Consider the following 14,988-nt stretch of genomic DNA (forward strand, 5'->3'; position numbering starts at 1 on the left):
TATAAAGAATAGTATTTAACAAATAGAAGGCTATCACCCTGTTCGTGGAATTATAAAACATCACATCTCCTAACCTTATGTTCCTCTATCAAAAAAATGACTATATAAGGTCAGTTACTGCCTCAGTTACAGAAGGAGGTACTGAATTTTGTTTGATGAAGTGAGTCAGTACCATTTCTCTTGCAATATGATTAGTAAATATTCTAAGTATTTTAATTTTCTATGTCATGTGTAAGAGCATTTATTTAAAAAAAACAAGTGTAACACCCTGCAGACAAGGAGCAAAACCATGTGTTTTTTGTAGCATTCTAGCTGTCTCTCCCACTTCTTTATGGATTTTTTTTGTGTTCCTGTTAAATTCTACCAGCATCCACAGTTTAATTTTGGTTTTCATAGGTTTTTGTCAAACAGCTTTCTTTCATACCCCAATCCCTGATTTAAATGGAAGTATTAGCATTATGAGTGCATTTTCTTTTGAAATATTGTAGATGCCTGTGAGTGTATAAATCCTGTTTTTTTCATGTGTAGCAAAGTTAGAGTACTCAGTGAAAAAATAATAAAATATGAGCATAGGTGACTATTAAAACAATCATACGTTTGACAATGAGGTAACAATTAAATGCCATAAAAGAAACTTACCAATATTTTCTCTGAAAGTAGGCATAAATTATATCAAACAGGCAGGTGACGATGATTCTTGGCCCTAATGTTGTCAAATGTTATGACATAGTTCAAGAAATTCCTTCAAAATCCAAAGCTGCTTTTTGTGGGCAGTATGATCTGTTTTCTGAACTGACTAGAGAGTTTATAGTCTGACAAGCTTGCTGTAGAAATTTGAATAAATGAATGTTGTATCAGTTTGCCATACTCCCCCCCGGTGGTGTTTTTACTGTCCATCATCATACAAAGTATATTGCATTAGTTTAGTTCCGTTATTGAAAACTGTTTTATTATCCACTTCTTAAGAAACTGTTTAAATTAAAGTGGAATTGAGCTATAATCTTACCACACTACTGTAGTAATGTCATCATATACAGTGGGAGGTGGACATAGATCTGTCGGTAGCAACACTCCCAAAATGCAGATTGAAATCCACACCATTGTGGTATTGTTATTTTTGAGATCCACAGCCAGCCAGTCTGAATATATTGAATTCTTCCTTGCTGTAGCAGTGAAAAGATCAATTCTGTAGTTCTGCACATCGCAAGTGGCAAAATCAGATTTAGGGTGTTATCGTGCTGATTTAGAAACAATTGATTTATTATTTCCATGAAAATGAAAAAATAAGTGAATACAAAAGCAGGTGAAGTAATGGAGAAAATCATTCTGGATTATATGTTCTCCTTGAAAAAACTTTTGTTATATAATGGTAATCTTATTCAGAAAGAAGCTAAACACTGCCACTTCAGTTGTGAAATCTTCTTAATTAAATCTAACTAATCTAAATTAATGATGCTTCTTGCTAACTTTTGTGTGTCTCAGATGTGTTTTTACCTTCTGCCATATGCAGTATTGTCAGCTTTATGTCATGTGTATTTGGTATACATTATTATAACTTGCACTGGGAAGGATAGAATGAGTGCTAGTACTCTATGTTAAAACTAGCTTACTATTTGTAATGTGCATCTTATATCTAGTAGGTGTCTCTGTAGTGGTGCAGGAGAATAAGAATATTAAATATTTTTTACAAATTGATTTTCAGTTTTTCTTGTTCTTGTTAAATGTATATTCTCTTTACCGAAAAGGTCAATGAAAAACCATGAGGTAGTTTCCTGTATAAAAGAAACTGCATCTCATTTCTCTGAGATGGTTTGTAAAATGCAGAGGCTATATATGCTCTGTCTTCTCCTACCTATCCAATTTGCTGACAGCTGAACAAGTTTTATTTTCCAGATAGTGTTCTTATTTTTCTTAAGGTTTTGGTCAGAATTCTGCTTCCATGATTACAGAAAAGAAGTCACTGTAGAATCTGGGCTCTATTGAACTGGTATGTCATGAAGAAAAACTGGAAGAAAAATATTTAGAAAATTAATGTCATCTTTGTGCATAGGACTGTGGAGAGGAGATGCTGTTGTTAACATAAGTATGAAAAAAGTAGACAATACTGGAAATAAAATTTAGAAGAAACCAAATGGCCTAATATCACTATGTAAGTTTATTCAAATGTATGCAGATAATGGAGGATTGATTTACTTTTTTTTTTAATCCTCCTTGCACATGTAATACTGAGAAAGTGGAAAACTCATGCTGTATAACATTTATAGACTGGAGAGATTAAAGGTGAACAGGAAGAACTGCTTGCACCTGTCTCCGTACCGCGGGGTCCATCCCCCAGGAGCAAACTGCTCCAGCACGGGTCCCCCACGGGCGGCAGCTCCCCCCAGACCCCCTGCTCCTGCGGGGGCTCCTCTCCACGGGCTGCAGCTCCGGCCCGGGGCCTGCTCCTGCGGGGGCTCTCCATGGGCCGCAGCCTCCTCCAGGCCACATCCACCTGCTCCACCGGGGGCTCCTCCACGGGCTGCAGCGTGGAGATCTGCTCCGTGTGGGACCCATGGGCTGCAGGGGGACAGCCTGCTCCACCGGGGGCCTCTCCACAGGCCACAGGGGAACTTGTGCTGCGTGCCTGGAGCACCTCCTGCCCTCCTGCTGCACTGAGCTTGGGGGCTGCAGGGCTGGTTCTCACTCCTCTCACTCTCCCAGCAGCTGTTGTGCAGCCGTTTTTTTCCCTTTCTTAAATCTGCTTTCACAGAGGCACAAACAACTTTGCTTATTGACTCGGCTCTGGCCAGCATCAGGGCCTTTTGGAGCCGGCTGCAACTATCCCTTATCTGACATGGGGCAGCTTCTGGTGTCTTCTCACAGAGGCCGCCACTGCAGTCCCCTGCTACCAAAACCTTGCCACGTAAACCCAACGCATCAACATATGGAGCAGGTTAAATCTGCATTTTTAGATTTTGTGGTAAAAATTATTTTCCAATATTACCAAGGCAGATGTCCTCTTGCATCTTTCGCTTTTAGAAATAATGCTTAAACGTATTCTTTGTTGCTTCATGCAGATCTACTTGCCTGGAGCAGTGTAATAAAATGAAGTAAAACCCAAAATGTTTAGTCTGTATGGTGACTGCAAATGTGCAAAGCTGTTCATGTTCAACTGTCTAGCTGTGGAAATGTACAGCAATTTACATAAATAGTGTACAAATTTAAAAATCAGCTACATATACTAGCCAGGTGTCTGCCACTTACTAGACTTAAAGTATTTCAAATCGGATGTGAAGAACACATTCGTATCTTAATACCAATCCTTGTTCAAATGTTTTACATGTCCTGATGCATCTTACTCTAAACTCAGACTACAGCCTTTGTCACGGTTATGAGAAAACTATTTTAATATTTTATTCACTTTATCTTACATTATTTGTAAATCTAAGATCTATTAATGTAGCTGACAGAAAAAGAAGGGATGTTTCTCATGTTCATTAATATTTGAAGCTTGTATATAACTCTTAATGGTACCAAAGCAGGAATTGCATAAATGCCTTGGCCACAGAAAGAACAAGCTATCAAATTACCACTTCTTACTGAGAAAAATCTGAATTTTCAGTATACATATTTTAATTACATTCTTGGTGGCATGTGCTTTTCCAGGCCTGTGCTAAGAATGAAAGTTAACAAAACAACATTTATAAATCCATTCTCTATATGATATTTTTAAAGCTGTGCCTATTTTATATATGAGATATAAGCTAGAGCTCTAGGTATAAAAACAAACAACACCAACAAAAAAATCAAACCATCATGTATGAACAAATGGCGTGAACTGGGTGTTTGTACCATCTTTCTGGAAATTCCATTCATGTTGGGAATGTTTCTAAATCCTCTAACTCAACCTATTTATAACTGTTTATAAATAGCAGGAAACAGAAGTTGAAAAACACAGCAAAAAATATTTTTGAAAAACAAAAAACAGCACAACCCCTGACCCCCTAAAAACACACAAAAAAACCCACTCGCCATGATTAGAAGTACAAGATAAACACTCAAACACTCTAGTTTTTAATCTGAATGTGAGGTGAGCAAAACAAGAAAAGAGACTTTTACTCTGTTTGAAGACTTAGTACTATATGGCACTAACAAGGCTTGAGGGTTGCATATAAGATTTATAGCTGTAGTTTCATTTCAAATTCCTTTCCTTGTACCTGAGAATTAGAATAAAATATTTTACTTTCTTTTGAACTTTTATTTTCCAGTTAGGAACATACATTCCTTAGAAAGAAAAATTTTAATAAAAATGGTACTGACTACACAGCAACAATTCTGTTCCAAGCTTCTTCGTTGCCGTCTTATTTTTTTTCTTTAATCTTAAATGTATTATTGCCAAGAGTGTTCTGCCTTTTGATCACACACTTGAGAAGAAGCAAGAAAAAGCAGTATTTATGAGTCCAGTAGGCAGAACAGGGCATAAGTTTATTTTTTATTTTTATTTTTTCATGCTGTTTGTCTGATAAAAATCAGCTTCAAATACATTTTTTATTGTTCTTGCTATTTTGGTTAAACAGATGAGTCTCTTTGTAATAGGCATGAATATACCTGCTATGATTATGTATGTATTATGGATTGGATTTGCATTTGGTAAGGCCAAAATGTCTAATGTCAAATCACAAACAAGTAGTTAAGCTGCCATCAAAATCTGTTTTCTTTGCTTTCACTTCAGAACTAAAGGTCTGGCTTTATGAAACAAGTTCAAATTCACAGGAAAATTTAGTTTTTCTATTTTTTCGCTACAATTCTTCCACACTACCCAGACCTGCGGGTAGTAATATCCAGCAGGATTCTTCCATATCTCAGTAATTGTGCCTGGGAACTTTTATAATATTCAACTAATATGTTTATTAATTTATTGACTCATCTTTGTTGTAGCTGTATTCCAGCCCAAGCCTGTTGTATGGAATTTTGCCAGCATGGCAGGAAAACAGCAAACTAGCTAAGAGAAAACTCTGTCTGAATTTGGGTCAGCAGGCAGACAATACCTTTTACCTGCTTGGTCTGTGTCATTCTGAGGAGGTGAAGTATCTCTACTGTCAAAACTATTCCTTCTGATGCCATGTAACGTTTGTATTGTATCTTATTTAAATCTCTCTGAAAACGAGATTTCTGATAAAACTTAGTCATCTAGACCTCCTTTGTAATTGACAGGGCAAGCAGACACCTCCAGAGAGCAGTTTATCCTATTTTAAAAGACATCAGATATATTTGGGATGAATTGCCTTCCTTTGGTGCTTGTCTTTCCCAATAAATTGGATGGAGGTTCTGGGTGAGTAGCTTAGACAAATCTATCTTTTAGGTAGCTGAAGTAAAGTGTGATGAATTTGACACACAGGGTACTATGAGGAACTGCAAACTTACAGTGAACCACCCATTTAGTCTAAAGGTTGTAAGTTTTTGTTAATGAAATCATAAACTCTCAACAGTCTGAAAGTAGGAGAGCTGTATGTAGGTAGTTGCATGCAAAAACCATAGAGACCATAAATCATATGTAAAATAAATTTGAAATTTCAAAAGATTTCACCAAGACATGAGAATAACATTAACTTGAAGGGTCTTGTTGATTCCTAATACATCAAAATACCCATAAGGGAGGAACATTTGAATTGGTGGTGTGTGGTGAAGGAAAACGAGCATCTATCTGGTGCTGTTGCTTTACACTGAGTAGATTTTGAAAGAGCAAGGGAATAAAAAGCAAAATCCTTTCAGCCTGGAAAAGGAGTAGATTCTACTATGTAAAACAATGCTAACATATGAATTAATAAATACTGGAGTAGTAGTACAGTGGAATCTTTTGTTTCCACTGACTTACAGCCCAAGTATATAGGAGCATTTAATGAAATTGCTAAGGCAAGTAACTGATAATTGATAAAAGGAAGTATTTTTTCACATACTGAGAAAATGGACAGCAGTATCAGTTTCCATAGGTTATTTCTACAAAGGTAACTTTAAGTAGGCTTGACTGTCTAGGATAAATGTAGGAATAATGTTACAAAAGTAGTATTGTTAGAATTAAAGCTAATGAGGAAAAATGAGAGGGTCAATAGAAAATAGAACCAGAAGGGTTTTAAGCCCACATTTAATTTTTAAGAACAGGGATGAGGATTTTATAGAAAACAGGTGACCTCCCAACAGCTTATGATGATTTTATTTAGTGTTTGGATTTTCTCAGTCACAGAATATGACAAAATACTCTTCCAGATTTTTAGGAAAAGCAAAATTGGCTGGCCTCCTTATTTTATAGATTTGTTGTTGGTGAAACAAGCAGCATGACCTCATAGAAACTGATGCATATGAACAAATGTGGTGAGCAATGAAAGCAGTTTTTATAAAAAAAATGCTTAAGTTCATTATGATTTAGGTATTTTGAAAAACTGGTTTCCATTTAGAAGATTGTTATAATCAGAAGAATCATGTACAAAGTTGGTCTGTGTTACATTATTAACTTAGTATTGTGAATACTGGTCATGAATAAAAGAAGTTGCTTCCTGAGAAGTTTCTCTTGAAAGTGCTGTATGGGTGGCTTCTTGTTCCTACATGTATGAGTCAAAACATACTGTTGAACTTTGAACAGTTGCAGAGGAGCATGGAAGGAATTATATAGCAAAACAGGAAATACACTGTATAGGCAAATAAGTAATATTGCATTTTCTCTGCTAGTTCCATTTCTGCAGCTCTCTCTCAGTATTTTAATTAAATAGTTAATTTTAAATAGTTGATTATCTATCCATTTGCAATTTACTCTAGCAGAAAGCAGAAATTTTTCATCTTTCTAAGTATTCCCAAATTTCTAATAATTGCCATTTAAAAGTGAATTTTATTTGTCTTTGAAATGAACTTTTTTCTACAGTCACCTATAGACATGTAATATAGTGTTGGGAATGCATTGCAGGGTAAGTGCAAATTTAGGTGCAAAAGACATCTATTAGATCTTCAGTGATTTTGGTTTATAAAATGAAGTGATTCAAACTTTCAGCTTAGTGTGTAGCTAGGTTTATTAAGAGTATTATTCTGTAATATAGAACAGGCAAGAAAGTGGAGTGGCATGTGCTCATGTTCTTGAATAATAAGCTTGAGATGAATGCTCAGATCTGTGTCCTTGTGCTATGGTGATTTTGCATTCCACAAGTATTTTAATCAAACCCATCTTACAGAGGTTTAAGTGTAGTATATCTACAAAATTTCTTTTATAATCTCCTTAAAAATACAAAGTTTCATTATATTTATCTGTATTAATTTTATAGATTTCATTATTCAGCCACACATGAGCAGTACTATTATTTTGTCAACCTGTCTGGAGTATTAATACAGAGATTATTTAATTAGGCTTTTAAAATATTGGCACAATTAACTCCTTTCTGTTCTCAGCATGTCTGAATCAAGTTCACATTAGTAGTTCAGAAAAGTTGCTGCATAGCTCTTTTAAAACAACCAGTAATCTTTACCTGTTAATTTTTAAAGCACGTATGTTTAGAATCTTCCATTGCAAGACACTGAGTAGTTCCTGCTGGGATGGAATTTTGTGATAAACTGATATCAAATGAGGTATTTGATACTTCTAGAAGATCAAATAGGCCTAATATGCTAAATACTTCTGGAAGTATCAAATAGGCCAAGAAGTGAAAAAAATGCAGTTATTTCCATAAAAATTGATCCATCAGTAATTTTGCGGCATTAATAGTCAATCTGTTGGTATTTGTAGACCTTATGTTCCCAATAAATCCAAATAATATAATAACAAAAAAGGACAAAGTGAAACGAGGCTGTAAGAGGTTCATTGTGTTGATAGCAGGATTTTATCAATATTTCTGTATTCAGTAATCTTTGTGTTTTGTTCTGTATTCTGCTTATACCACAGTCTTGATTGCTTTTGTGTGCTGGAATGGCTTATTGCTTCGTAGTGGCCTATAAGAAGGTACAATGCTGCCCTACTACTAAGGAGTAAGTGGGGAGGTACTTACTTAAAGCAGATGGAAAACAAAAATAGAAGGTGAGAAGAGAAAGAAAACACAAAGGGGAGGGGGGTGGAAGGGTAGTAGAGCTGTATGCGAATGAAACTTACTTTGATGGGAGAAGGCAATAACTACAGTCATTCTATTATATGAATTGTTGTTTTGACAATACGTTGTGAGTAAGCCAAATGCAGAGTTTCTATTAAGGCTTTCATTACCTACCCTATCTACTTCTAAGGTATACATAGAGAAGGCTCGGTAATTAGTATGTCAGGCTTTACCTTGACTTTGTACAAAGGGGGATTAAACAGGTGGGAGGAAAGTAAACGTTTCCTTGTCCAGATTTTTTATATGCATATACTTTAAAAGGAAAAAAGCTCACTTAATGAGGGATGGCGAAGTGGCCTAATAGAAGTTTATATTCCCAGAAATTGTTGGTTTTCCTTTTTCTCATCAGGTATACAACACCTCAGATTATTTCATAGAATTTTAAATAATTTTTGTCTGCAGTGTCCTACACTTAGAAAATGCATAACAATGATTTTTCAGTAACACGTTTGTCCAGGGCCTAGAATTTGAGTGAGGAGGCCTATCATTGCCTTCATTGTATTTTGCTTAGCATGCTGTCTTTGTAAGTGTTTCAGTAATAACTCCTTATCCACTGTGCGATTTCGGGTCAGAAATCCTGCACACTTTTGCTGTTTCCTGCTTCTAGACAGTTACGTTGTGGAGAGACAGCTGTTCTGGAGGGGAACATAGATGTTGCATGCCTCTGTTTATTCTGCATTTTCATCAATAATTCTTTCAATTATATATTTTAAGGGAGATTTAGGTCTGTTGACAATGTTCCTTTTAATCCTGATACTAGCCCAGTTTGCTGTTCTCCCCTCCCACCCCTTAAAATCCTCATACCTCACAGTTAGAATAAGCATCTTTAACTCATCTTTTGAACATATATTTGTGTTCAGGTTCTTTTTATTTATTTATTTTCCATTATTTTTGAGTACAGGAATTAGGCAAATTGCTTTGATTTGCGAAAGTATTCAAGCAGTTGAGTTTCACTGCAATCGTGTATCGACATTTCTGCACCTCATTTTATGCACTTTTGAAAGATAAGAGTACATAAAGCTCTTTTTGGTGTGTGAGATTCTACCCAGTGAAACTCACGTCTTTAAACATTGTGTTATCTACAGATGAAAGTCTGCTGGGTCATAGTTGAGATTTGTAATTCATTATTTCCCTAGTTTTGAATGGTTAGTGCTTTCTTTAGTGTCTTTTTTTCTATTGTGGAGTTACATAATATCCAGAACAGTGAATATTCTGGTGTAGTGATTACAGCAATGCTCACTGTACCAAAGAATGAAGGGAATATGGAAGCCGCCCTACCTGCTTTGGACTTTCCCTTTAGATATGAGCCGTTGACTGTGCCTTGAATGAGAGAATAAAGTGCATGAATGATGAGCTACATTGTCATGCTTCCTCTCTGCTTTACATGTAGTCATTGCAGATGCAGGCTCAAAGGCAGCATACCTGTTCTTTTCTCAATCACAGGATGATCAAAGATGAAACTAAAATATAGTTTCGATTTATGAGAAGCAGTGGCTTTTCAATACTGGAAAACCTAAGATGCCACAGAATTGTTTGCAGGAGGTTACAGTAATCTCTCGGATAGAACAGAAGTTCCAGTGGGTTTATATCTAACCTCAGGAGTACAAATAGACAGTGTGTAAGTAGATTTTGGGATCAGCAAATGTGTCAGTGATTATTGTGGATAGAGTAAAATTTGCATTAAAGGTTAGATGTGTACAATTATTCTTCTGAAATCAATTTTCCAGGCGGAAAAAAAAAATACATGAGAGACTTTAAAGAATAAGAATGTCAATGTGAAAAGTATTTCCACTAAATTCTGTGTTTTGGTATAATACACTTTCAGCCTTGAACAACTTTTCCCTTGGATTGCATATGAAAAACTATTGGTCTTTAATGAAAATATATGCGTGTATTCAACTGCTTACTGGTATAAATGAGGCACACTTGCTGTTTTAAGAAGAGAATATAGTGAGAGTAATCTGTTTTAAATATATTCCCTGACTGCCTAGAGATCTACAATGTGATTGTCAATCAAACTCTTAGATGTTTACTTGCTTAGCTGCATCTAGATTATAAAAATGATACCATTACATTTTCAACAAAATTTAAAAAGACAAAATACAATTTTCTTCTACTTTTCACACCATCCTTATAGAATTTGTCAGAATCACTTAGGTGTAGGTGAAGATTCTGAATCGTATTGGACAAATGACTGTTAAAGCCTTAAATTCGTTGTTATTAATCACATTTCAAATTGAGTGGTGCTTTATTATTTTTGGTCATCAATGTATGTTTTCATGTTCTTTAGGTAGGGATGTCCACAAATCTACATTTGGACTTCTAAGGCACAGTTTAGAACATGATGTGTCAGTTCTGTATTGCCTATCTCCCTTCAGTTTTGTCCATGTCCTTCTGTTATTTTTATTAGGATTGGCTGTTAAGGTCCATGAAACCCAGCGGTATCTGTTGTGTAGTGTGAAATGAGTAACTTTATGGGAAAGATAGGTGATAACCTTCAAAGAGTACAGAATAAAACAATATTGTAGGACTGCTGAAATGGAGAAGCATAGAAAACTTTCCAGTAGATGAAACTCATATCATTGTTTGAAAATCTGAAGAATTTTATTAGCAATCTCTTTCCCTACATCTGAATAAATTACCACAGTATAAATGATTGATTGATAGATATGCATGCCATTAATTTAATACCAAATCTAATTTAAAACTTTATTTTAATAAAAAAGAACAAGCTGTAATCTTAAATAGATCTTACTGATTAAAGGATTGATTAAGAAATGAATACATACTTCCTTTTACTTAAAGAGCTACTAATTTAGTGTTCACTTGCAAGATTGTAACTTTAGCTTAGTTTGCTAAAACAGTAATCTTCTGTTAAATATGGATTTTTTTTTAAAGCTACCGTAGTCTTAAATTCTGTTGTGTGTCTGTGTCCTTCCCCTCACCCCCCTGGCTTAAGGTATATATCAATGTTTTGTTTGCGTGGTGTCAGACCTCCTGTTACTTTGAACCTCTTTTATTGTTAAAACAGCGTGGGGTAGCTGCATATTCAATTTTACAAGGTCTTGTCAGTTAAAACAGAAACTTTGGAACGAGCTTGTTTCATCCGGAGTACTCCTTTCTGTGGAGTTTCACACTGATAACATTAAATCATTGTTATCAGAATCCCCCTCCAGCAGTTGATTTGCTCTTGCCCTGTTCTGAGGTTGATTTATGATAGTGGTGGCTTCAGAGAGGATTATCTCAGCTAATAGCTCTGTTCAGCTGTCAGGGAATGGGAGAGGTGGAAGGGAAGTCCCCTTTAGGAGGGAGACTGTGATCTGCTGCTGCAGTCCTAAGTAGGATAAGAAAGAGTTTGACTACCCAGTATCTGTTGTTCTAACCAACAACCTGGCCATCTTGGGGCCACTGGACTGTTCTGCTGACATGGCACCACGTGTTGGTGCTTCTTAATTCAAGCACTGTATGATTTTCAGGTTACAGCTTCCAAACGTTTAGATATTTTGAAAGGTGATGCTTGTCTTCTGTGAGTTTTCTCCTCCCTTTTACGAAAATATATAGATGTCTAGATCCTGTGGCTCATTTGAGAGGGGCTTATGGAGGAGGGGTGCTCTTGTTCAGACTTCCGAGTCTCTGAGCCTCAGCTGGGAGATATTCATATATATGTACACATAGAGAAAGGGAATCAACACTACCAATTTAATAACTATTTAATAGTTGCTGTAAAAGGGATTCAATTCATGCCTCAAAATTTTTATTAACGAGTAATATGATACATGTATGTTCTTTCTTCTATCCTTCAGCTTCCCTCTCGACTCTCTTTTTGGAAGAAGAAGTGAGTTATTTCCAAAGGAAAAGGGCTTGTCAGGGACTATGTCCTTGTTTCAAAAAATGAATGGAAAGCCTAGTCTGTCATCATTTACAGGTTGCAAAATGGAACCTTATGAAGCAGTCAGCAGCTGTGCTAGTTCAAGTGTGAGGAAGGTTGTTGACGATTTTCTCATAATATGACCTTTGTTTCTTAGACAATACCCTCTATTTCTGTGGAACTAAAATCACTATAATTAGTGACCGTCAGAGATTTTCAGGTTTTTCACCAGATCTCTCAGATGTTTAAACTTTATATAGTCTTCTAGTGGTGGTAAGAGGAACTTCTTACAGCCTTCTTGGGAGCTGACCCAGCACTTCGGGTATTGCCAATACAAGGCTTTTTCACATGTGCAACTAAGATTACTGGATGAAAAACCTAAAAATAGTTAACAGCATTTTCTAAGTCTGAAAGTAAGACAGAGTTCCTAGTTATGCAAAACGATTTGCTTATTTTCTTGTAGGAAGTAGGAACGTGTATTAGTAAGAGTAAGATATCTTACTCTTGAAGAGGATCTATCTCTATCTGTCTTTTGAAGAGGAGGCTCAAGGGAGACCTTATTGCTTTCTACAACTACCTGAAAGGAAGTTGTGGGGAGCTGGGGGTCGGCCTCTTCTTGCAGATAACTAGTAGGACTAGAGGGAATGGCCTCAAGCTGTGCCGGGGGCGGTCAGGTTGGAAATTAGGAGACGTTTTTTCTCAGAAAGAGCAGTCAGGCATTGGAACGGGTTGCCCAGGTTGGTGGTGGAGTCACCGTCCCTGGGGGTGTTCAAGGAAAGGTTGGATGTGGCGCTTAGGGACACGGTTTAGTGGGTGACATTAATAGTAGGGGGATGGTTGGGCCAGATGATTTTGAAGGTCTTTTCCAGCTTTAAAGTTTCTATTCTATTCTATCTTGCAATATATATTTAGAACATAAATTATTCATGTGAAATAAAGCATGGACTGCAGAAAAGTGATGCATGTGTTTTCTGAGCTAGGTATATGGCAAAGGGATACCACGAGATATATTACAATGCATTTATAATTTCAGTGGCAACATCCTTTTAAAGTGATACAGATTTAAGGTGATAATTGAATTAATTACACAGGAATTAGGATACAGGAATATAGGGGAGAAATGCAGATGCTTTTTCAGAAGGCTAATTGCAAGTCTGTTTGGGCAAAATAGGGTACAAAAATATTTAGAAGTTAACTAGCTTCTTCATATAAAGCCTTCATCAATTTTATTAATTATTTAATTTATTTTTAACATCATCATCTGTGTCACTATGAGAGAAATGTCAGCTTCTGTAATTGCATGGGTTTGTTTCTTTATATTCTGGATGCTTGGTCTTGCAATATTGATTATTGTAACAGCTACTAAAATAAAATTGTTATGCATGTTGCTTCAGGAACTAGTCTCTGGGCCTTTTTAATTTCCATGCTGTGTTGATCTAATCATTCAGATGAACTCACTGAAGTGACTGCTGTGCTGTAACAGTGACAATGAGAGTCAAGAGAACTAATAAATATGGTTAGACAAATCAGACTTCTCTGGTGGTAGTCTGCTTTTACATCTTAAGAAATTCCTAGGGTAGCTTCAAAGAAATCCTTAAGTATCTTCCTTGTAAAGATTCTGGAACAGCATACTTTTATCTGAACGTTGTCACTTATGCTAGAAAATAGTAGAACATATAGCTTTTGTTACTGTATATTTTTTATCTTAAAGAAAAAAAAGTTCTTTCCTGGCAATCAATTAGAACTTAATGAAAACCTGGTTTTGCATAGTAGTTAAAGGTTGGAATTCTGTTGGGAGACCAGTGCTTAAATGTAAATATCTACATGTAGGTATCCAGGAAATTAGGTGTTTAAAGTACTGTGATATACAGTGGAGAGCTAGTCAATACCATCTGTAAAGTCTAGAAAGCAGATGGATGCTTATACCTAGGCACCTAAATTCAGGTTTGTGAACTTGGAACTGAAGTGTCTTAGTCTTTCTCTCAACAAAACAAAGCAATCTTTGCCAAACATCTTTATTCTTTTGTTGAAAAGTTATGTAGTCGAATTAGTATTTGAGAGAGGATGCTGAACCTTCTGCTCTTATTGCAGTGTTTTATAATTAGCTAGCTTAAAATAATGTATTTTGATGGCTTTTTTCAAGAGTAATTGTTTGGGTTTCCTGTAACATCTTCTGTTAGGCACTTTAAGCCAAAGTGACAAGTCAACAAGTTGCAAAGAGAACATCTGTGGTTAATTAGTCAAAAAATTTTCATTTGTCTCTGTTCAGCACAACATCAATGAAAGGAATATTGCTTCAGAATGTGAAGTGCTCAGGAATGGGGATTATATCAAACAGAAGGATTGTTGAATTACTGCAATGGATGCTGTAACGTGTTGGAGTGTAGTGAACACCTTTTTGATTTAACAGAAGAAGAGAGCGGCTCTCTACTAAAGCTTCTAAAACTTGGTAATTTGACTGAGTCTTTATGTTCAAAACAGTGCTTCAGATTTGACAAGGATTTTAATTTGTCGGGGTAACTGCCATGTTTTTCTCTTGCTTTGGTAGGTTGAGACTGAAGAAATGCATTCTACATAGCTTTCAGGTTTTTCACTTGCCCTGCAAGGGACTGTGGTGGTTTCACCTTGCTCCTTGCTCCTTCACGGTCCCTCTCTGCCCCTGCTCCCCGTGGGGTCCCTCCCACGGGATGCCGTCCTTCCCCAACTGAGCCTGGGGGGCTGCCCACAGGCAGCAGCTCTTCAAGAACTGCTCCCACATGGCTCCGTACCACGGGGTCCATCCCCCAGGAGCAAACTGCTCCAGCACGGGTTCCCCACGGGCGGCAGCTCCCCCCAGACCCCCTGCTCCTGCGTGGGCTCCTCTCCACGGGCTGCAGCTCCGGCCCGGGGCCTGCTCCTGCGGGGGCTCTCCATGGGCCGCAGCCTCCTCCAGGCCACATCCACCTGCTCCACCGGGGGCTCCTCCACGGGCTGCAGCGTGGAGATCTGCTCCGTGTGGGACCCATGGGTGCAGGGGGA

At 36.9% G+C, this 14,988-nt stretch overlaps 1 protein-coding gene across 13 annotated transcripts in view; it reads left to right on the forward strand.

The window, feature by feature from the left end:
- The window catches only part of IMMP2L (inner mitochondrial membrane peptidase subunit 2), a 465,930-nt gene that overhangs the window by 51,832 nt on the left and 399,110 nt on the right, over positions 1-14,988 (forward strand). The window contains exon 4 of one of the 13 annotated variants that reach the window (XM_066991719.1): positions 14,240-14,727. The exons of the other annotated variants lie outside the window; for them this stretch is intronic. Coding sequence (XP_066847820.1) covers positions 14,240-14,342 — 103 coding nt within the window. The 3' untranslated portion in view covers positions 14,343-14,727. Of the gene's footprint in view, positions 1-14,239; positions 14,728-14,988 lie in introns of those variants that run through there. 13 annotated transcript variants of the gene reach the window in all.

Source organism: Anser cygnoides, chromosome 1, assembly GCF_040182565.1.
Source record: "Anser cygnoides isolate HZ-2024a breed goose chromosome 1, Taihu_goose_T2T_genome, whole genome shotgun sequence".
Lineage (NCBI taxonomy): Eukaryota > Metazoa > Chordata > Aves > Anseriformes > Anatidae > Anser > Anser cygnoides.